Source organism: Ruditapes philippinarum, unplaced genomic scaffold (genome assembly GCF_026571515.1).
Source record: "Ruditapes philippinarum isolate M1 unplaced genomic scaffold, ASM2657151v2 ctg3774_1_1_1_1, whole genome shotgun sequence".
Taxonomy (NCBI): Eukaryota; Metazoa; Mollusca; class Bivalvia; order Venerida; family Veneridae; genus Ruditapes; species Ruditapes philippinarum.
Window position 1 is genome coordinate 1 of NW_026861561.1, and position 23,614 is coordinate 23,614.

The 23,614-nt window shown below is 32.8% G+C and overlaps 3 protein-coding genes across 4 annotated transcripts; 2 read left to right on the top strand and 1 right to left on the bottom strand.

The window, feature by feature from the left end:
- Positions 1-1,774: 1,774 nt before the first annotated feature.
- Positions 1,775-5,850, top strand: LOC132716124 (T-cell-specific guanine nucleotide triphosphate-binding protein 2-like; the record flags this gene model as incomplete). The annotated part of the gene is given in 2 exon segments (XM_060699302.1): positions 1,775-1,836; positions 4,495-5,850. Coding segments are annotated over 2 exon segments (1,181 nt in total), but the record flags the coding sequence as incomplete, so codon positions are not given.
- A 3,082-nt stretch (positions 5,851-8,932) lies between these two features.
- LOC132716125 (uncharacterized) lies at positions 8,933-15,344 on the bottom strand. Of its 2 annotated transcripts, none has more exons than XM_060699305.1 (3): positions 14,498-15,344; positions 13,942-14,101; positions 8,933-9,114 (listed from the first exon to the last, which is right to left on the bottom strand). In XM_060699305.1, exons 1-3 carry the CDS (start codon positions 14,662-14,664, stop codon positions 8,956-8,958), a joined length of 486 nt encoding a protein of 161 aa, XP_060555288.1. In that variant the 5' UTR covers positions 14,665-15,344; the 3' UTR covers positions 8,933-8,955. The 2 variants fall into 2 exon arrangements, with proteins under 2 accessions (XP_060555288.1, XP_060555287.1); XM_060699304.1 differs by having other exon boundaries at positions 8,936-9,120; positions 14,498-15,338.
- Positions 15,345-18,995: 3,651 nt separating this feature from the next.
- Positions 18,996-21,824, top strand: LOC132716126 (CB1 cannabinoid receptor-interacting protein 1-like). Its single transcript, XM_060699306.1, has 3 exons — positions 18,996-20,213; positions 21,038-21,194; positions 21,475-21,824. The coding sequence occupies exons 1-3, from the start codon at positions 20,047-20,049 to the stop codon at positions 21,637-21,639; spliced, it is 489 nt and encodes a 162-aa protein (XP_060555289.1). The 5' UTR covers positions 18,996-20,046; the 3' UTR covers positions 21,640-21,824.
- The last annotated feature ends 1,790 nt before the right edge of the window (positions 21,825-23,614 follow it).

Sequence of the window (23,614 nt, forward strand, 5' to 3'; positions counted from 1 at the left end):
TAAAATACTTAAATATTTTCTAGCAATCAAGCTAGTTTTGTCAACAATTTAAATCATGAAACAGACGTAAAAATTGCGACCCCTGTTTAAAATTATAGCTGCAGGGATAGTTCTGATTTCAGAATTTTCAATTACATTGCAAATCCTATTACCCGTTCCACATATGTATCAGTTTTGATGCTATGCACCTGTCTCTGAATACAGGCAACAAGATAATAACTATTACTATATAAAATATATTTTATATAGTAAATGGGTGCTGGATAGTAATTTTGTTCTTGATGATCAAGGGGTGATTATTATAATAAATTATTATGACAATTTGATCATTATTGGCATGGCAAATGTGCGTGACCATATAACTTCATTTTATTACCATGCACGCCCTTCTTTACTGCTACTCTCCATTTGTTCTTTAATCTTTTGTCCTGTGGAAAATTAAACCCTCCAAACCATTACAAAAATGGAACACAACAGTAATTCGCCATTTCTAAGACTGCAGTGTTAATCAGTTTACTTTGAAATATAGCTTATTAATTAAATCAGTTGATTACATACTCTGCATTCTCCCATTGAAATTCAATGTAAACCAGCTATACACAGAGATAGCTAGCATACATGCAGGTGTATACCTCTTATTTGTCAGGGGCGCTGCAGAGATAACTCTGCTGGATTATCTAGAAACTCTCCTTATAACATTCTCACATGTATAATGTATTATGCTTGAAGTTTATTTGCATGGTTTTATTTTAGAAATATTTGACAGTTTTTTTTCTATTTACATATCATTTCTTGGAATAAATCGATAAGGACACTGATTTACAAGTTTGACCAGAGTTTTTAGGCATAAATTTCATTCTGTATTTAAATGCTTGAAAGTAGAAAATCTGAATTATATCAGATTGGGACACAAAATATATTGCTCTACAAATCTCGAACTTGTATGGAACAAATTTTCTCTGTTTTATATTTTGTGTTTTATTTTTGCTTTTTTTTCTAAAAAAAAGCCTAAATGTCTCCGGTTGCATGTCCGTCGCATTCAGTGCTGCAGCACTTTGATTTGAATTGCTCGTGGTGAAATAACGGACGGGGGAAAATTGTCTGCCATATAAAAATAATAAAAGGGGATTTATCCGGGTTGTGAAAATAAATGTGAGGGGGTCGCCGGATCACACAAAGAAAATATTATGTAAACTTGGGTATGTTAAATTGCCTAACAATCATTTATAATACCCATGCCCTTCATTATCTTTTTCTTTACAAATGACTTTTAAACCGTTTATAGTAACATTTGTTCCACATCAACTAAACAACACTAAATTCATGCCCTAAGTGAAACATTTTCCACCTGTGTTAAGATTTTTGTTATTTTATAAATTGGTGGTCCTCTTATATACTTTGAGTATAGTTTTTAAGAGCATAGCCTGTATGTCAAACTGACCCGTCTCGATGATAGTATTAGATGAATACTTACATTGAACACCGCCTTTCCTTGTTGATCTTGTTTGTCATATTTTACATAGGGAAATAAAAATCTTAGTCTCTGAAATTGATATGCATACGTATACAGATATGTGGCATTGTCCGGCAGGATTTTACAATAGTCCTAATAAATCAAAGAATTAAAATTTCATTTTTCAAATGTTTTCATAATCATGATACATGTACAGTTTAAGTCTTTAATTTAAACATAATCCATATTTATATGTTGGCATAGGGTTAGAGGCAGAAAGAAGAAAATGTATAGAAAATGCTAGTGATCAAACAAACTGCACTGATGATGATACTGAAGATGAGGGAGATGAAAGTGATGACGACGAAGAAGAGGAGAATAGTGTAAGTTATTTACTGAGTACTGAGTAATATAGTAACTCTACATGTATTATAGAGTATTGAGTTGATAATTTGTTTAATTCATTCTATTTAAGAAATGCATGTAGTGTTTTAAACTATTTCACTAGCTTATTTCTTGAAATGTTTAAAACGATGTTCTATCAGATATTTTTACATGAACATTTATTTGGCTAAGTTTGCCCAGCATTCTGTCCGATATTGTTGGTTATGAAACATAGTGCGAATTTTTATACGTTTTTGGAACAGATCTTTTAGGTTTTTATGAATGTAGAAATCAATGAAGGTATACAATACAATGTATTTTCTAACAGGATTTGCAATTCATCAATTGTATTGGTTGTATTGACCCAAACCTAGTATACATGTTTCTTCTTTCAATGGCCCGAGGTGCAATGCACAAAAATCGTTACCCTGCACTTCTTATTTTTTTGAGTTGTTGCCCTTTGTCAATTTTCATACTTTACTTTTGTCTCGGCCAATTCTCCTAAAGTAATAAAAGCTTTGGACTTGAAACTTCATAGGATGATAGATCTCATTTCTCATTGAGAGGAAATGCTGTGCAAAAAAAAAACACACAAAAAACGGTACTCTGTATTTAATGAGTTTTGAGTTTTTGCCCTTTGTTAATTTTTATACTTTACTTTTGTCCGGATCAATTATCCTACATTTTAAAAGCTATTGACTTGAAACTTCATAGTATGACGGATCTCAATGAGAAGCAGTGCAGTGCACAAGGACTTGTACTCTGCCATTCATCAATTTTGTTGTGAGCTTGACTTAGTCGCCACTTTTGGCGTATAGTTCGGTGTATGTGCGTCCATGCGTCAGTCTGCTCGTCCGTATGTTTGTCCAGTCTATATCTTGCTCATTCTTTGAAGAATTACAAAATAATTTGGTACATATTTTCACCATGATTAGGTTGAGTGTCGCACACAAAACCCAGGTCAACATAGCACAAATTTTCTCCATGTTGAAATGAGTTGACTCATTCAGAATGAATGTCAAGGTCACACGCGGTCAAAGAAAATATTAAAATTTTGTTTGTTGGCCCTGTATCTTGCTCATTCTTTGAAGGATTAAAAATAATTTGTACAAATGTTCACCATGACTTGGTGAGGTGTCGCACACAAAATCCAGGTCCACCAAGGTCACACTAAGGGGTAAGCGCAAAAAACCGTGATCAGAGCGTAACTTTCAAATGCAAAGAGGGAAATGTTTTTCATAGGCGAAATGTGTGCGAAAAATTCAGGTGTCTGTAGTAAATGTTAAAGTCACATTTAGGGGTCAAAGGTCAAATAACAAAATAAAATATTCATTTGCAAGTTTAACTTTTATATACATATATCGATTTTAAAATAACATAGCACAAATGTTCTCCATGTTTAGTTGAGTTGTCTTGCGTATAATGTAGGTCAAGGTCGGAAGAGGTCAAATGTTAAATGAAAAGATTAATAGTTTTATTGCACCGTATCTTACTTATGCTTTTGAAATATTATGCTTAGAAGTCAGAGGATTTTTGTCAAACCCTCTTGCGCTGAGCTTGACATTGTTGACAAAATGGATGTTCAGCGTTTGTTTGCGTGTGTGTGCGTGCATCCAAAATTGTCCATACCATAACTTCTTTGCGCATGAAGGAATTTTAAAATAACATGAATTGAGTTTTTTTAGGGACAAATGTTCATAATAAGACTGTGTCAAGCACATGAACTCGGTCATCAGGTCAGAGGTCAAGGTCACCTGAGATAATGCAAATCCTTGAGTATAAAGAGTATGTAATGCGCACCTCTCACCTCTTAGACATGTTTTTTTCTTGCTCTGAATCTTATAGATTTAGGTTTGAATTAAGACGAGCGGGTCTGTATATTCTGCTTAGCTGCACAAAATTGCCGTCAAGCTAAATATAGAAAAAATGTGTCAAGCTTTCACAGGTCAAACTGCTGAAAGGGTTTCGATGAAACTTCCCAGGTGTGATCAGTACCAACGCTTGTTTTGCATATCGCCTGCACGTTTCCCTTTACTTCACAAAATGGCCGCAAACGATAAATCCGGCTTTCATAGGTCAAACTCCTGGCGAGAATTCGACGAAACGTCTCAGAAGTGATCAATATTAATCCTAGTTTTGCATTTTGCCTGTACATTTCGCTTAGCTGTGTCAAAATAAAACATCATTGTCCGGCTTTCACAGGTTAAACTGCTGGCGGGATTTCGACAAAACTTTACTGGGGCGGAGTTGTGTATAATGCTGTCACGTTTCGCTTTGGTTCACAATATGGCTGCTAGCGCTGAGAAAAGAAAATCATTTTTACGGCTTTCTCATGTCGAACTACTGGCGGGAATTCGACAAAACTTCATAGGCGTGATCAGTACCAACCCTTGTTGGGCATATCGCGCAACGTTCTGCTTAACTCCATAGGTAAAAATGCAAAAAACCTTGTTTGACTTTTACAGTCAAACTGCTGTTGGGTTTTTCATACCGCTGGTTTATCCTTGAGTACATACGTAGGAGACATATGTTTTTGTGAAAAACCCCGTCTAGATGTTTAATGTTTAAACTCTTCATGTATCAAATTGTTGTATTTGTTTAGGTTTTGGTGTAAGGCTATATAACATAATCAGAACTAATATACCTTTAAAATTCAGATGTTTCAGACATTTGTGGATGAAGCCAATCTTATTCAGTGCACAAATGAATTTGGGGTACTTCCTGGTCTAATGAAGTATATAAGCAAAAACATTCAAACCTGGAAGACACGAAAATTGAAAATTGCCATCATCGGAAATTCTGGAACCGGAAAGTCGAGTCTTATTAATGCCATCAGAGGTCTCAAGCCTGAGGACAAAGGTGCTGCTCCAGTTGGTGTGACAGAGACCACAATGAAAAAGCAAGAATACGTTCTTCCGAGTAACGAAAATATCAGTCTTTGGGATTTACCTGGGGTAGGGACACACAATTTTAAGAAAAAGGATTATCTCCATGCCGTTAACTTGAAGGAGTTTGACGCCTTTATGATAGTGTCAGCCACACGATTTTCAGAAAATGACGTATGGCTTGCCAATGAGATCCTTAAACTTGAGAGCTACATTTTTTTTCTTCGGACAAAAATTGACGCAGATCTAAACAATGAGAAAATTGATTATCCGAGGAAATACAACGAGGCTAGTTGCTTACGAAAAATAAAAATGGACATTGTTAGCAACTTTAAAAAATCGAAATTTCCTCAAAAGAGAAGTGGGATCTATTTAGTCAGCTCAAGAGAATCTTCCAAATTTGATTTCCCAAAATTGTTGTTTAGACTTACGGGAATATTGAGTAAGAAAAGATTTGCCTTACGAAGAGTACTAGAAAATCATTTAAAAAGCATTTTAAAGAAGAATAAAGAACAGAGAAAAGGCCATTTTTTCTGGACAAAAGTTTCACTTTTATTTGGTCTTGGCTCTTTGCCTTCTTTTACACGAGAAATGCACAATGACTGTAAAATTGCGTTTTCCCTTGACGACAAAACTATTGAAAGTGTCTCTGATGAGATAGGTATGTCGGTGAATGATCTTAAAACCAAAGAATTGAAATATTTCAAACTTTTGGAGGAACATTTGAAAAAAGAAGAACAATACAGTTATTTTCTTGGTCTTATAGTTATACAAGGCTGTCCCATTTTCATTAAACAGTTAAATGAAGTCTGTGATGTGATGGCTATGGATGAAGGAATACTTGTTCATCTAGTCCTGGACAATTTGGAGGAAAAGCTGCGGACATTTTAGATGCTCAATGTATTGCTTTAAATACATGTCATCAAGAATAGTTAGTGCGCTATGTGTTGACGATTAACAACTAATTTGAGTTATCTTTATATAATTCGGATGTTATTAGTTCTTTATGTCAATTGTTAAGAAAAAAAAAAGGAAAAAACATTCTTATCATGATGTATTTACAACAGTTATTGAGATATAGTTGGTATTTTTGTGAGAGATGCAGGATTACAATATCATTTGTAGCGACTCGTGATTATCTTACTTTTTTCGCCTCACTTAAGTCGACACTGTATTATTTCTGGTTCTTTTACACGGTGTATATCCATATCGGTACCCCCTTTGCGAAATCTACTAAAGCGGTTCCCGCTTTGCACATGCACATGTCATTCTCTGGTGGAAACAAGTAGGCGAAAATCTAGTAGATGTTCATCCTACTGATAAAAGCTGGTATAACGAGTCATTACTACGGCTGTTACACTTGTAATTTATGTCAATATTTGCAATGTCAAGGTCACAAAATATGATGAAATATACCGATTTTGTCCGGAGCATATCTCCTACTCTAATGAAACTTCATAAGAACCATTGACAAACGCTTGACAGTTGCTAAACTTTCGCATGCATTGAGGGATTACAATAAAATTTGGCACTTATGTTTTCCATTGTGAGGCAAAGTGTCGCGCGTAAATTCAGGTCCCTGTAGCCAAAGTTAAGGACACACATAGAGGTGAAAGTTCAAAAATAGTCATTATCATTACCTCGGGATTCTAATGAAGCTTCATAGAAATAATCACCAATATGAGAAGCAGTGTCACGTGGCTTAGGCGACTTGTCTTATACTATAGATTTTCAACACGTAATGTTCACATTTTATCCTTCACATTATATAATTGTTACCATTATTACAAATTTTAAAACTTCAACATATATAATAAAAATGTTTTAGTTTAATGTGTGCTTCTGTCAGCAAATCATACAAATATATGCACCGTTCTTCAATTGATTAACATGCATAGATTTTGTAGAATAATTTTCCGGCTAATGTTTTATAACTCAATAACGATTTTGGATCAACATTAAATTTGATTTCAGTGAACGTGGTATAATGTTCTGAGCAAATATCATTAAAATGGTATGTTAAAACTTGCAGACACTTATATTTCACCTCCTTGTTGAAATTAACTCTCATTGTTGACCATTCCGTGCATCAAAAATAATTGGAAATTAAAGGTCATTATTTAATTTTACCCATGAAATATGGTGCTATATCAGTCAAATATATTTCATATTTTTTAAAAATAAATATAAAATATAAATATGAAAGTGGGCGGAGTCGAAACTCATATTTATTTTAAGGGACTTCTTTCGCAGTCTGAGAAGTACAAAACAACTTTTTGTTGAATTTTGTTTTGAAAACTATCTAGAATGATAGAAAATGATCTAACTAAGAAAATAAATCCGAACACCAATATCTTTAATTCAGTTATTAACGCTGTACAGACGTTTAAAGAGTTGTTTATGTGACGTCACAATGTAGCGCCAAATGTCGCGTGCAAAATAAGACGCAATAATATATTACTGCGCGCTGTACAGTTACAGTTGCGAAGCAAGCAATGGGGTTCATAACCATTTTTCTTTGAAAATGAAATTATATAAAAAGGTTATTTTTTCGTTTTTCGTGAAATATGGTATAATTATATTTTCACTCAACATGATAAAATGCCACATATTTTCACTCGCCGTCCCGGCTCGTGAAAATATGTGGCATTTTATCATGTTGAGTGAAAATATATTCCATATTTCACTCAAACGAAAAAATATCCTCTTATTATTTAATCACTTATTCCTCTTAATTGGTTCAAATCTCTGATTATAAATTTTGTTTCTATATATATATGGAAGTTTGTATGTAAGGTTGCAAAGGTATGTGGTTTAAAACATTTGTCCGTGTGTACATAAAATAATATATACAGGGGTACCGGAGATTTTAGATCTCCCATATAGGTAAGACTAAACGCAGAACCAATCCATAACAAATAAGTCAGTATATAACTAGAAATGTGTCCATAGGACACGGGTGCCCCCACCGCGACACTGTTCTGTCAATCTTTTTACTAAGTCAAGGGAAATAACTCTACAAATACTGGATAAATCCACAAGCCAAACCCCAGGTGCAAATCTAAAATATGCTGTGCAACCTGCCCATAAGGTTTATTGACTTAGTATGTCAAATCCTTTTTGAGAAACTTGCGACACAAGTTGAAAATTGCAAAAAAATTTCTACGTGAAGGGCAATAACTCTAAAAATACTAAATAAATCCAGACGAAAATGCCTGGTGCACAACTGCACATGCTTATCAATATTCCTGTAAAGTTACATGACTCTAGGTCAAATACTTTTTGAGTTATGTGCGACACAAGTTGAAAATTGCCAAATTTTACTAAGTCAAGGGCAATAACTCTGAAAATACTAAAAATATCCAGATGAAAATACCCAGGTGCAATTACACATGCTGATCAACATTCCTGTAAAGTTTCATGACTCTAAGTCAAATACTTTTTGAGTTATGTGCGACACAAGTTAAAAATTGCCAAATTTTACTAAGTCAAGGGCAATAACTCTAAAAATACTAAAAATATGCACACGAAAATACCCAGGTGCACAACCACACATGCTGATCAACATTCCTGTAAAGTTTCATGACTCTAGGTCAAATACTTTTTGAGTTACATGCGACACAAGTTGAAAATTGCAAAATTTTACTAAGTCAAGGGCATTAACTCTGAAAATACTAAAAAATATCCAGACGAAAAATACCCAGGTGCACAACTACACATGCTGATCAAACATTCCTGTAAAGTTTCATGACTGTAGGTCAAATACTTTTGGAGTTACATGCGACACAAGTTGAAAATTGCAAAATTTTACTAAGTCAAGGGCAATAACTCTGAAAATACTAAAAATATCCCGACCAAAATACCCAGGGGCACAACTACACATGCTGATCAACATTCCTGTAAAGTTTCATGACTCTAGGTCAAATACTTTTTGAGTTACGTGCGACATAAAAATTGAACGGACGGACGGACGGAAGGACGGACGGAAGGACGGACGGACAGACGGACGGACGGACGGACAAGGGTAAATCTAAATGCCCGCCACTAACGTGGGGGCACAATAAAGTACCATGTACTTTGTATCGTCTGCTTATAAAAATCGCGGAAAGCAATTTGCAGGCATATCCGGTCCCATCATGAATGCATGTGCATATAGATTGGAATATAATGAATTTTTCGACTTCTTTATTGAGAATCTATTTATATTTGAACAGTTACATTATGTGTTTAATATCACAGATATTTTTCTTTTATTACAGTGATATAAGATCGTCCCTCTTCTGCCTTACAGTCTATATCAATGGCTGAAAGTGTCTGACCCCAATGAGAATGACTCTTATCTCCTATTCTATATAACTTGCACTGAAGACTTGTTTTCATTGTTTTACCATCCTGAAACTAAATATATATCGTGTTTATACAAAACAGATATTGCAATAAGACGCGGAATGGTCTGTGTGCTACCGATTCATTTCCGGCGGTTTTCATGTTTGTACTATCCTTAGTTTTCATTAGGCTGCTAGGCTGCCAGGCTGCTAACTATACAAATTTCGAAGCGTCAGAATAAACAGAAAATAAAGTTCAATTTCTTAAAAATAAAGATCGCAATATTTAAATAAGACGTGGAATGGTCTACGGACTATTTTTTTATAAAAAGTACTTTTTATCTATAATTTACACCGGCAATTCATAGAAATATGTTTATATATAAATTTCAACCATCGCCTTTATCAGAACAGAACAGAACAGAAATTTTATTTCGTAACGTATATAATACAGTATCTTGTTACATTACATATATCAAATATTATAAATAGATTAACACATGATATAATTCAAAGATTTACAGTATATTGGAGAATGAACATATATTGCTGCAAAAAATTGATTTTGTATAAAATAAATGTATATCAGAATAATCTCATTTTTAATATCAGAATAATCTCATTTTAATATAAAAATTACTAGTGAAATCTACACGTTTACAATATCTATGAAAATAATAACAACATTTTAACATTGCATTTATGTATAACCTAAGCTTATCAACATATCTTTTCTTTTACTATTCGCAAAATAAATAAATTTACATAAATTTAATAATATAGACTTTTCACATGACTGAAGTAATTCTATGAAATTAAACATGCTAGGTTTTTTATAATAATATCTTTTAATGAATTTAGTGCGTATTTCCTGGTACAAATTACAAACAAGTATAAAATGAAATTCGTCTTCAATATCTTGGGTATTACAAAGTTGACATATGCGCTCATGTCTTTCAAGTCTGTTTCTACCATTTCTACCAGATTCTATTCTTAAATTATGCGCAGATATTCTGAGACGGGTTAATTGTTGTCTTGATTTCATACACTTAATTTTATCTAAATAGCATTCCATAGAAAAATTATCCTTGATATGTCTATACAATGTATTTAAAACGTTATTATTAACAATATCTGAAAACCATTTTTGTTTAAAAACATCAATGACTCTTTGTTTAAAAATATTAACAAATTCTATTGGATTATAAAGTTCAGAACAATGCCACACCTCAGAAAAACCAAATTCATCTAAAATTCCTTTTACTTTATATGCCCAGTTTTTTACACCTTTTTTACACTGATTTAATGTATGTATTTATATACACACATTTAACTATGATATTGCTTGAATGTATCACTTTAAACCAATATTTTATTATGTGAACATACATGTATCTATCAACATAAAGTGGGTATCTTCCTAGCTCACCATAAATTGCTGCATTACAAGAGCTTATTTTCACACCAAGAATTAACTTGCAAAATTTCAAGTGTAATCTCTCTATATCTTTAGATTTTGTAAATCCCCAGACTGGACAAGCATAATTTATGATAGAACCGACAAAAGCATCAAATAATTGTAAGGAAACAGAAAGGGATATTTCATACTTGTTAATATTACATATTAAAACATTCATTGCTTTCAAAGCTTTACCTATAAGATATTGATTATGAAGTACAAAGGACCCAGTGTAATTAAATACTACACCTAAATAATTAAAATCGTCAACAATTTCCAAAGCTTCATTATTATATAACCAACGTTCATGAGGAAGTACTGGTCCTCTATTCCGAAAAACAACTATTTTAGTTTTGGCGGTATTTACCTCTAGGCCCCATAGATTACAGTATTCAAATAAAGAGTTAAATCTTTGCTGTAAATCCTCTTGCGAGTTACCAATTATTACCATATCGTCAGCGAATAACAATATTACTATACATATTTCAAATATATTCAATCCACAATCGACAGAGTTTTGTAAAAATAATTCTAGGTCTTCTAAAAATAGTGCAAACAGGCGGGCGAATTATTTTGGCCTTGTCGTAGCCCAACCGATAAATTGAAAAACTCTGAAAATGTATTGCAATGTTTAACACACGACTTAACAATTGAATACATTGATTTAAAAGTTCTAATTAACTTCCCATCTAATCCCATATTAAACAATTTATACCATAATGCATTGCGGTTCACAGAGTCAAACGCCTTTTTTAAGTCGATAAAAGCACAAGGTAATCGCATTTTTTGAGTTAGCATATGGTTTATTAAATTATGTAACACGAAAATTGCATCTACTGTACTACACCCCTTTCTGAAACCAAATTGAGCGTCTGACAAAATGTTATTATCATCAAACCATTTTTCCACTCTATTGGTCAAGATACTTATAAATAATTTCCCAAAGTTACTTAGTAATGTGATGCCACGATAATTGTTAACATTAGTATGATCGCCTTTTTTATGAAGAGGTATAATAAAGCCTTCAGACCATATTTCTGGAAAATAGCATGCATCGAAAACTCTGTTTAAAAGATCAGTGATATGGCCTACTAATATATCAATAGAAAATATAAGGTATTCGTTCAACAAGTCATCACTTGGACAAGACGCTTTGTTGCAGTTTAATCGCTTCACCGCATCTCTAACATCTTCGCAAGATATGGGAATATTAAGCTCTTCGAAAGTAGGGTTACTTATATTAGGATCAATATTATCATTTGAAATATTTGCATCAAAATTAGTTGTAGCCCTTATTTCTTCAAACATATTTGCAAAATAATTTTGGAAATCTAAAATAGGTATATCCGAACTTTGTGATATATTTCGTTTTTTGAAATGTTTCCAAAACTCTCTTGGTTTACTAGTTTTTAATTCAGACAATTCTTGTGCCCTTTTAAGTCTATATTGTCGTTTCTTTTTACGAACAATGTTTTTAAACTCTTTTTTCAAGTCACATAGAATATGCCTGTTAGTTTCGTTTTTATAATTATTAAAGATCGACAATGCATTAAGATAATTACGCTTTTTTTTTCGTAGCATTCTTCATCAAACCAAGAACAATCAGAGTTTCCACCCTTTTTTCTACCTTTTCGCTTAAAGAGGCTCGGCTACATCTTGAATGATCTTTGAAAACTTTAAAACAATATTTTCAATGTCGCTCGAAGAAGAACTCTCAAAAATATCGTTTAAATCAGCCATTTTTCCTAACAAACTCCTTCTAAATTTATCTTTGTCAGCATCACGCCATTTAAAATATGTAATCTCACTTTCTAAATTTCTTGGATTAAATTTAGTATCTAAGTATTTAACAGTAAACGAAAGTGGTGCATGATCACTAAATTCATTAAATTGACATATTTCGAATTCACTTATAATCTGAAAATTGCACTCTTTCAATAATAAATAGTCAATTGTACTGTTTGACTGACGGCTATAATACGTAAATGCCTCTACGTTACAATCTTTACCTAAACGACCGTTAGCTAATCTCATACAAGTAGTTTAACAAAAATCAAGGATCTTTTCACCTCTCGTGTTAACAATAGGATCGGAAGAGGCCCTGCATAATGGTGCATCTGGAAAATAATCGTCAGAATCGATATATTTTACATTATTATCACATACTATAAAATCTGATTTATTGCCTACTCTCCCATTCCAGTCACCTATTAATAACACTTTACCTAGGTCTTCAAAATAAAAAAGCATCATTAGTTAACATTTCAAATAAGTCTACATTTTCAATACTCGCAATAGGCGAGTCATCAAACCACATATAAACTCCACATAAATATATATCAGTCACTGTCTTAAAAAACTCACAGTCCAGTTTCATCCATATAATTGTGTCACAATGGTTTCTTACAATAGTTACTCCGTTTTTAATAATTTTTTTTACATATATAACAATTCCACCGCTGTTTCTTTTAGCCCTTTTATGTTTAAATTTTCTATAAAAATGAAAGCATGTATAACCATTAATTTCAATATTAGAATTTTCATCAGTCCAGGATTCAGTCAGAATACATATATCATTTTCCGAAATTTTAGAAAAAAAGTCTTTATTTTTTAATTTAGCGTCACTTAAACCATTGCAATTCCATGCGAAGACTTTCAGCTCACTCTCCGGTAATTCCTAGGCTGACTTGACTGGTTTACCATCGACGAACAGCGTGTCGTAGGCAATCCATGCTGTTTTGTTTTCCTCTCGGGCTTTCTTAATTCAGTTTAGGAAATAAGCTACGTCGTTTTTGTACAACTTCTGGGGGAAACTGTTCATGTAAAAAGTAGGGTGTTTTTTCGAGCAGCTTTCTTTTACTTCGGACGAACTCCGATCTTTAAAATATGTAAATTTGCAAACAATTTTGCGATTACAAAACGATCTTTCGTCATGCCCTTGAACACCCATTCTGTGGGCACGCTCAATTTGTAGTGACTTTACATATTCCTCAGCCATGTTTAACTTTCCTTTCAGGTGATTTCGAAGTATACGTTCCGTTTCTTCGGGTTTTTTGTTTTTCTCTTCTTTAATTCCGCCAAAGATTAAATTGTTTCTCATTGATTGTGATTTTAAATATACAACTTCATCTTTCATTTTAATGTTCTCATTTAAAAGTTTTTCGATTTGATCATCCTTATCGACTACGGCGAACTCAACATTTTGTACTCTTTCATCAATTTTCATAACTTTTTCATCATTACTTTTAGTACTGTCACTGTCTTATCGTGTCACTGAGTCACTGTTTCTCGCTGTTTTAGCATGATATGATTTAAATCTTCCACTGATTAGTTTCAAACTGAAAAGAAACTAGATAGGAGTGTTATTTACGAAGACAGGAACAGTAAACATTATACAAACAAACAGAAACAAATAAAATAGACAATAGTTTTTACCTCAAGTGTAAATGGAATATTTTTCCTGCTTCCGCCTTTGCTGACGTCATATCCAATAGTTGAGTAATGTATAATATACGTTTTAGAATCGCTGTCATCTCTATTACCTCCAGCTATATGATCTAATAATGTCTGAGATTCTCCGTTTATCATTAGCCTCCTATAATATTAATTATAAAACATATTCAATTCTATGCTACGTAATATGAAATAACAAAACGCTCATAAAAGAAGCTACTCTGAATATCTACTGAAATATCTTTTAAAACAACAGGTTGATTGGTATTCCTCCTGTATATTTTTCTGTTGTTGTTTTAAATTTATCTCAGTCATTTTTCAGTTACAGTTTATAAATGCTTCTAATTGTTAGAATAAATTATTATCTAAATTGATTTATGTATATATTGTCAATTCAGTTCAATTCGTTTTAAATGTGTATGTGAAGGTCATAAAATGTTGATTTTCTTTCCTTGATTAAACTACACTTTATTCTTTTATGGTTTTTTAATTGTTTTATTAGAGCATATAAATCAAATATAAATGTCAATATTTATACTCAATGATGATGGCAGGTCGGGTAGATACACTAATCTCATACTCCGTATCTGTAGTCAACTTTACAGTGACAGCCTGACCAAATCTCTTACCATCTTGTTTATAACAAACAACTTCTTCACTTTTCTTTTCCACAAGCCGTAATTTCACTTTAAATTCCGTTGTCATTTTGTTGAAAATACTTCTTTATCTCATTCATTTACGTGATGCAGAGCGTTCCCGTATTTTATTTAAGAATCACGAAATAACAGTATCAAATTTCACCAATTTGTTATTAGTTCTTCTAATGCACTTGTAGTTAACTAAACGGAATCTGCGTCTGCTGTAGAGCAGGTGATAGATTCTCACGTGCGATTATTGATTCCTGATTCATTCTGAGATATCATTGTCGAATGATTCAACATCTGCAGTATATTCCTGTACAATGTGCTATTTAATACAAGATATATTTAAGTCACATAATTGTAAAAATTAATACATGTTTAGGCATAAACTTACAATCAAATATTATTTAAATAACACTATGACTAGACACATTAATGCAATTTTCGCAAGTCAACATGTACACAGTACTTCATAATTTAAAACATCTCTTAATGTAATGTCCATTCAATGCACTGAACATGTATAGATGTTCATAATACATGTACTGAACTCTATAAAGAATATAAATAGAATAGAAACACTGCATACTGGTCTACTTTCTTTATGTATTGTTACACTACAGGTACGTTTACATATACAAAACTTAGCGTGTATATAGAGAAACATAAAATAAAGCTATAGTTCACTAGAATCACGGTATGTCTCGTTCTGGCACGGTGACTTATATTTTACCGCGTTCTCATATAGTAGTTATACAGTACAGTATGTATGCTTTAAGATAAACTAATATGGTTTTATTTACCAAAGAAATTGCTTATCAAACATATATAACAAAAAATGATCTTAACCCATTACTTCATGAGCATTTTGTGAAAAATGGCTGTTTTCATTGAAAAGTCTCCCGTTACAAGTTCAAATTGCTATAATACTATGAAAACTGCTTCATCACTAATCAAACTTGGCACAAATGTTGACTGGACCATTGCCCTTGCAACAACATGCTCAGGCTTAAATTTTCTGTTACCATGGCAACGAGGGGACATCTCAAAATTGCCAAAAATCACTATTTTGCGTTGATATTTTCCATCATAATTGATTTCTAAGTGCTGCAACTTCTCAATGGATTGAGATAGAGTCAAATGCTTTTCAGCGTTGGTTACACGTTACCTTATGATTAATCTGAGGTCATTTATAGCCTCTCACAAGTCCAAAATTTTCTTGGCGATGAGGGGGACTCCGCCCCCCTTCAAACCCCCCAAACAGAAGGGGGCACATCCCCCTTCTGGCAACCCCCTGATGTATCTTTTGGTTGGGGGGCCGCGCCGAAAAAGTGGTCACTTTTTTTAACAACATTTCTCAAACAAAAACAAGTGTTGGGGGCCTAAATAAGGCATTTTTTCACCATTTGAGACAACAAAAAGGGGGGGGGTGAAAAAGGCGTTAAAAGGCGTGTATATGAAGTAATGGGTTAACAGAAAATGATGAAAATACTTGAAATTACCCTAAATCGCGTTTTTCCATGTTTAAACATGGCCTGTCATATAAATTTGAAGAAAAATTGTTGTTTTGTAGATTTTTTTATTTTTTTCATTAACCCATTACTTCATGAGCATTTTGTGAAAAATGGCTGTTTTCATTGAAAAGTCTCCCGTTACAAGTTCAAATTGCTATAATACTATAAAAACTGCTTCAACACTAATCAAACTTGGCACAAATGTTGACTGGACCATTGCCCTTGCAACAACATGCTCAGGCTTAAATTTTCTGTTACCATGGCAACGAGGGGACATCTCAAAATTGCCAAAAATCACTATTTTGCATTGATTTTTTCCATCATAATTGATTTCAAAGTGCTGCAACTTCTCAATGGATTGAGATAGAGTCAAATGCTTTTCAGCGTTGGTTACACGTTACCTTATGATCAATCTGAGGTCATTTATAGCCTCTCACAAGTCCAAAATTTTCTTGGCGATGAGGGGGACTCCGCCCCCTTCAAACCCCCCAAACAGAAGGGGGCACATCCCCCTTCTGGTAACCCCCTGATGTATCTTTTGGTTGGGGGGCCGCGCCGAAAAAGTGGTCACTTTTTTTAACAACATTTCTCAAACAAAAACAAGTGTTGGGGGCCTAAATAAGGCATTTTTTCACCATTTGAGACAACAAAAAGGGGGGTGAAAAAGGCGTTAAAAGGCGTGTATATGAAGTAATGGGTTAAAGATCCACAAGGCAAAACGACGCTCCAACAAAATCCAGTCGGAATAGCACCTAGTAAGGCTACGAAAAAAATAAACAATACAATATACATTTCTGTAATTTAAGATACGTCCAATAAGAGAACAATTAGAACAATAGGGTTGTTTATAAATATATGTGTGCCTTGTTATGTGTGGGTGTAAAATACTTGGTAAATACTCAATATTCTGTACATAATTACCCTTTAAGGAAATGATTCTTGAGATGAAAATTAAATGAAAATTAAAGTATAAAAAAATGTTTCAAAATTCAAAAAATACCATACATAGTACTTTAACTTTAAATAAGTATTTCAATTAATATGTATACGGATATTTACGAATAAAGCATGTGTTACACCGATTTACAGGCAGATTGAAATGTCAACGATTCATATTCTGCATAAATACAATTTTAAGTGCCGCAAGAAAGTAAACCTTTATAGTAATCAATTTCAAATGGAATTTCATAATGATGTCATAAAAAATGTCGGTAGAAAAAAAGCTCCGCATGAACGGAAGCCGAAGAGCTCACATATATATGCCAAAACGTTGATTAATTAATTAATTACTGGGCGGTACTTTATTACTGAACTGAACACATCAATATAAAAGCAGGATATTCAAGTTTAAATAATGGAGAATTTTACGATTCTGTATAATATACATATTGATCAAATCAGTGTCACAAAAATAATTCTTCTGCACATATTCTAATTTTTTTCTACTTTGGAGTTTGGACGTTCTATTTGCAAATACATAAGTATAATGGATACCTATATTACCATGAATATACAACTATAAATATTAACTATGTTTATATCGAATCAGTCATCGTCATTTATTATTTTCTATCTGTGTATGTTTGTATCAAAGTTGCAATACATCTCTGTCTCTAAATATATATATATATAGTTAATTAATTTTTCGTTATATTTAACTGGAAAGAAACACTTTTTTACATACCGCAACTAATGTGTGATTATTTTGAACAACCTGTGAAGTATTTTAATCTTATTCGTCTGGAGCCACCAGAATTATTGCTCAATTCGATTCCGATATAGGTACTGGGAAACGGACAAAAGCCCTCCCGGACAAAAACCCTCCCGTCCAAAAATGACAAGGCGGACAAAAGCCCTCCCGTGAAAATGACAAGGCGGACAAAAGCCCTCCCGTGAAATTGACAGGGCGGACAAAAGCCCTCCCGTGAAAATGACAAGGCGGACAAAAGCCCTCCCGTGAAATTGACAGGGCGGACAAAAGCCCTCCCGTGAAAATGACAGGGCGGACAAAAGCCCTCCCGTGAAATTAACAATGCGGACAAAAGCCCTCCCGTAACAAAATATATATGTATGTTACATACCTGTGTTTTTTTCAACGCACTTAAGATATTAAATTTGTAACATTTATATTTGTTGTTGTTTTCTATTGGTCTAAGTATTTTATGAGCTAGAACCAGCTTTCATTCAGAATATACCTTTCAGAAATGTTTAGCGAGGTAATATTTTCACACGAATGTCGTTTAAAACAAAGTCACTTTCTAAAGTAATTGACTCATTACAAGGCACTTGGACTTTCAATTTTAGTTAATTTTAACATCTTTTCATCATTTATTATTCTATTAATCATAATTTCACATGTGAGTAATCCTTCATTTTTACGTGAATAAATATGCACTTACAGATTTTAGTACTTATTATTCAGATGTCAGTCAGGAATGTACTCAAGCTCATACAAACACTTTTATGCCAATGGAAAACAATGGAAAACAAAAATATTCATGATTACAATTTTAATATGTTGAGTGCATTGAATTGAAAATACAAACTATTCAATGTACATATGATGATAATTTATTTATATGTATTTGCTGCGGGAGGGCTTTTGTCCGCCATTTTATTTTCACGGGAGGGCTTCTGTCCGCCCAGTTATTTTTACGGGAGGGCTTTTGTCTGCCCTGTCATTTTAACAGGAGGGCTTTTGTCCGCCTTGTTATTTTTATACGGGAGGGCTTTTGTCCGCCTTGTCATTTTTGGACGGGAGAGCTTTTGTCCGGGAGGGCTTTTGTCCTACACTCATAGGTACTGGCGTGCACGTCTTACTTGACAATGCATTTAATGAGTATTAACTATTATCGAAAGTTTTTCCTGAAGTTTTTCTTTAATATTTCGCATGTTTCATAGTACTGTTAGTGTTTTGATTTTTATACCTCCTTAAACATTTGAAACATAGAAGAAGTAAACTTAAATGAACTTACTCTATTTAATACACTCAAGTCGCTTTTTCAAACTTGTTTAATTAAGGGTTTAATTGTTAAAGTAAGTTGACCCATGTAATATTGTATTTACTAATTCTATAACATTTTGACTAGAACTAAATTTAAAGGATTTAATAAAATAATCGACAGCTAATATGATGACTTTAACAACACGGAATTGTTTTAAGATTTGCAAATGACCTTGTCATAAGCTGTGATATTTTCAAGACTGGAAACAAAAGTAACGTAAATTTAGAATGGGAACAAAAGTAACGTAAATTTAGCATATTTAAGACTGGGAATAAATGTAACGTAAATTTAGCACATTAAGTATAATCGTTTATGTAAATATTTCCCATCATAGTATATCTATAACAGCTTTTGTTACCTGTCAAGATTGTTGACAGAACGAGACAGGAAACAATTAATCATAATTGAAGTTGACAGGAACATGCAAATTAACATGTCTCTATAATAGAAATACCGTATATAACAAACGATATAAGATAAAGATCTGGTCGTTCATGATTGACACATAATTAGGTTATTAAGATGTTTCCGAATTATGACAGGAAGTAAAATGACCACAGAGACATGAAAACTTTAACTTTACACTGACCTAGATGTAGACTTGACGACTGTCGTAAATAACACTACAGACTAGAGTAAACATTATTTACAAGTTTTTATGGCAATATAAAATAGTTTCAAGGTTAAAGGTAGTTTAAGAAGGGAGGAATGTATTTACAGCTTACAGAGTTGTGATATTGTTTACATTATCGGATTAATCGGATAGCCTTATTAGTGGAATCTTTCACGTTACTGATAAATAGTCTAATTCCATAATATGATATAATTTTGCGTAATTTAGCCGTGGAATTAACTGATGAAGGTACTTTGGACTTTGCGTTCTGTAATTTAAGACAATTTAAAGACTTACTTCCTACATGATCTAGGATGGATACAAATTTTAAGCTAAGTGTGCGACTTATTGAGCGTGATTCCAGGAAGGCGGTATTTTATAAACATGACGGTCAGAGGTTCGAACAAACTCATACAGTGAAAATGAACGCTGACAAGGAATATGATATCATGTTTACGCTAAATCCGGCGATGGGTATCGAGTAAGTTAAATATTTCATATTATATTTACATGCATTATTACATATTTGAAGCATTAGATTTCTTACTTATAATTATGAAGATCATTTAGTTGTAATAGTTGTAAATAGGTTATAGGAAAATTCAGTGAGCATTACATAACATTTTATATAAATCCTGTTTTATATAGATCTATCATGGACTGAAACAAATTTATTATATCTTCATTTCAAGTTGAATACATGGCTGTAAGTAGGTCAACGTTGTTTATCATTTTTGGACTTTGACATAGATAATCTATCTATATCCTTATAGGTAATGACAAATATCAGCAAAACCTAAAACAATATACTTTATTAGGACCTGTTCCTGTACAATACCTAAAAAGAGTTGAATATGCGCTTTAGTTTTCCCCTATTAATGAATGAAAAAATCTATCCTTATTTCATTATTCAATTATTATTATTATTATTATTATTATTATTATTATTAGTATTATTAGTATTATTATTAGTACTATGAGGAATGCTATAAGCACTTTAAATTATCCTTATTCAATTTTCATGAATCACATCTTACGAAGATATCAATTCTAAGAAGGCTCCTAAGTTTATTTGTTTGGGATTTTTTCGTTGTTTTTTTCTGAGATGTCAAATACTATAACTAGATCTATATAATTACCGTTTATATCTAAGAAATCTTCAATAAAAAAGAAAGTAATCATTATTTAAAGTAATTTTTACTATTCAATTCGTTTAGTTTAAAAAGAATGAAGTGTATCAAGATGGGTTGTTTACTTTGTTTTAGTGACTATAATCTGGTAGGATCACTTAATTACTTGTTTCAGAAAACTATTACTAAATGGGGAAGCTCATAAAATAGATCGTTGTCATGACAACAATGACAAGTACGAGGACACGAGGACTTACGTCACACACTATGAGACAGTGAGCGTTGACGTCTGCAAACGAGGCAAGCGGAGGGAACTACTTTTTGTACTAGAGGTAAGCATTCTTTTTGTTTTCAGGTATGTTTTCAGGATAATTCCCTGTGAAGTTGATTAAAATTGATATTATCACATGTCCCTTTATTAGTTATATCAATTTAATTTATATGTGTATACATCTTCAATGTAAAAAAAGCTAAAAATTGCGTCTTATCATCGACAAGAATTTTGCTGTTTTACAATACTACTGTCACTGAGAAAATTTGGCAAATTCGAGTTGTCACTCGTATAAAATATGTGTAAAGATGTTTTAATGCAGATATTATTATATATTTCAGCTAGAAAACGGTGTTTACATGAAAGTGAGTGTACAGTGTAAGGTATATAAATTCGGGGAGACCACTCACTGCAGTTGGGGTCAGCAGTTAGCCGGAATAGAGCTGGATTGTAAAATTGAGAAATGTCAAAATTATGTCCAGATATTACAGGAAAAGTATTTCTGAAGCAATAACATTTTGATAATTAAGAAATGAATTGTTAATCTACGACGATTCGACAGTCTCTATTGTGGCACTTATCAATGTGATATGTTAAGATGTCAAGTTGTCGAACTGAAAGTGAAGTGCAAAAGGAGGAGAGACAACACAAGTTGATCGAAGAAATCTCCCTCTAGAAATACCAGTCGTGTAATGATGGGCGAGGATAAATGATTATTTAAACAATAAACAAGAAATGAGATATAATGAACTTCATCGTGAAGTCTATCATATACATGTTTACTTTTTTGTCAGGTATATTATGATATTATTTTCAGTTTTGTTTTGACAACAGATCTGGCTGCGAATAAAGATGGCTGGCTTTATTGCAGAGAACATTTTTAACAAATATTTCATGGTTTTTATAAAGCTTTAACATGTTAATGCATATCATTGTTGAAACTGTAGCTGAAAATGCATTCAAATTACATTATTACAAAGTATTTGACTAGCTGTCGCGCTGTTTATATAGAGTGATATTGTACTGTAACAATTTTACTTCATTGTATGTGGAAGACATGCAAAAGGAACTATGAGCTTCGTAGTGTAATTATGATTTTGTGGTTTTAATACTTCTTAGTTTGTTAATATAATCATACAATATATAACATCACACTTGTTATTTAGGCACTGGTTAGTTTAGCTATTAATTAATGTAAGCCATTTTTATTATAACACTAAAATAGTAAAATGTCATCTACAACTATTTTATGTTTTGATCTTCATTCAGGTTTTTAAAAATAAAATTTTATTTGTATCAAAAGTATTTCAGTTAATATGTTTATATATGAAACAAAAAAAGAAACCATTTAATTAAAATAATTGAGTGTTATAACATAATTGTTTTGTACCTGGCCATTTCGTTGATGATATATTTATACTAGATTTAGATATCGTAAACATCATATATTTTTTGTTTAAGACCAGAATTATTATTACCATGATAATGTAAATAACCAAATAAGGACCATAATATATAGATTCATACTGAATAAAATGTTTAAGAACATAGATTGCAATCTGAAGAAATTTTAGACTGGCGGTTGTCAGATCGCTAAACCATAGTCAATAACCATATTTTCAGATCACGGTGATTTCTCTGTTGTTGTTATTGGTCTCGGCCTAGTGAAATTTCGTACTTGAGGCTTAATTCTGCATTCCTCTGTTCTTGATGAATTATATACTGTCTTCAGCTTTAGACATCAGCACTATCTAAGTAAAATAATTATGCTCTGTTAAATTGCCTAGCCAGCTGAGCATTCCAGCAGAGCAGTTTAAACTATATTTTAGAATTGTCCACTACATTACTCTCTAGTCTAGGTAGCTAGCATTCTAGCAGAAGGCATTTTTAACTCTTATATATCAGAATGCCTCTGCCTTATTCTCTCTCCCTGCCAAAGGTGAGGCAGTCAAGCAGAGCATTTTACACTACTAGCAACTTAAGAATGCTACGCTCTATTGCTCTGCCAGCTGAGCATTCTACCAAACCATTTTTACTCTACATTTCAGAATGTTCTGTTTGATTGTTTTGTGACTGAGCATTCCAGCTCACTATACAACCTTAATTTTGCTGAAAATATCTTTCAACGAATAATCCAGTAATGTGCAATCATTCATACAAGCCCACATTTTTCTATCTTGCATACGCTTTTCATATAGAGCAGGCAATATGTCAGAATGTCTGTATTTAAATGACAAATTTAGAAATTTTATCTGTTCATACATACATCATTGTGAGAACGGTAGAATATCTTCAGTCTTAAAAAGGACTGTCTCGGCTCTATCCATAACAACACCAATGCTCTTTTAATGGGTCTCTTTGGAAAGCAGGTCCATTGCAACACTGCTCTACAACATTTACAAGAGTAAAAACGGGGTGAGTATTTTTTCTCTGAATGTTCCCACTCGGACTTTTCCCACAACATATAGGAAATCAGGTTGG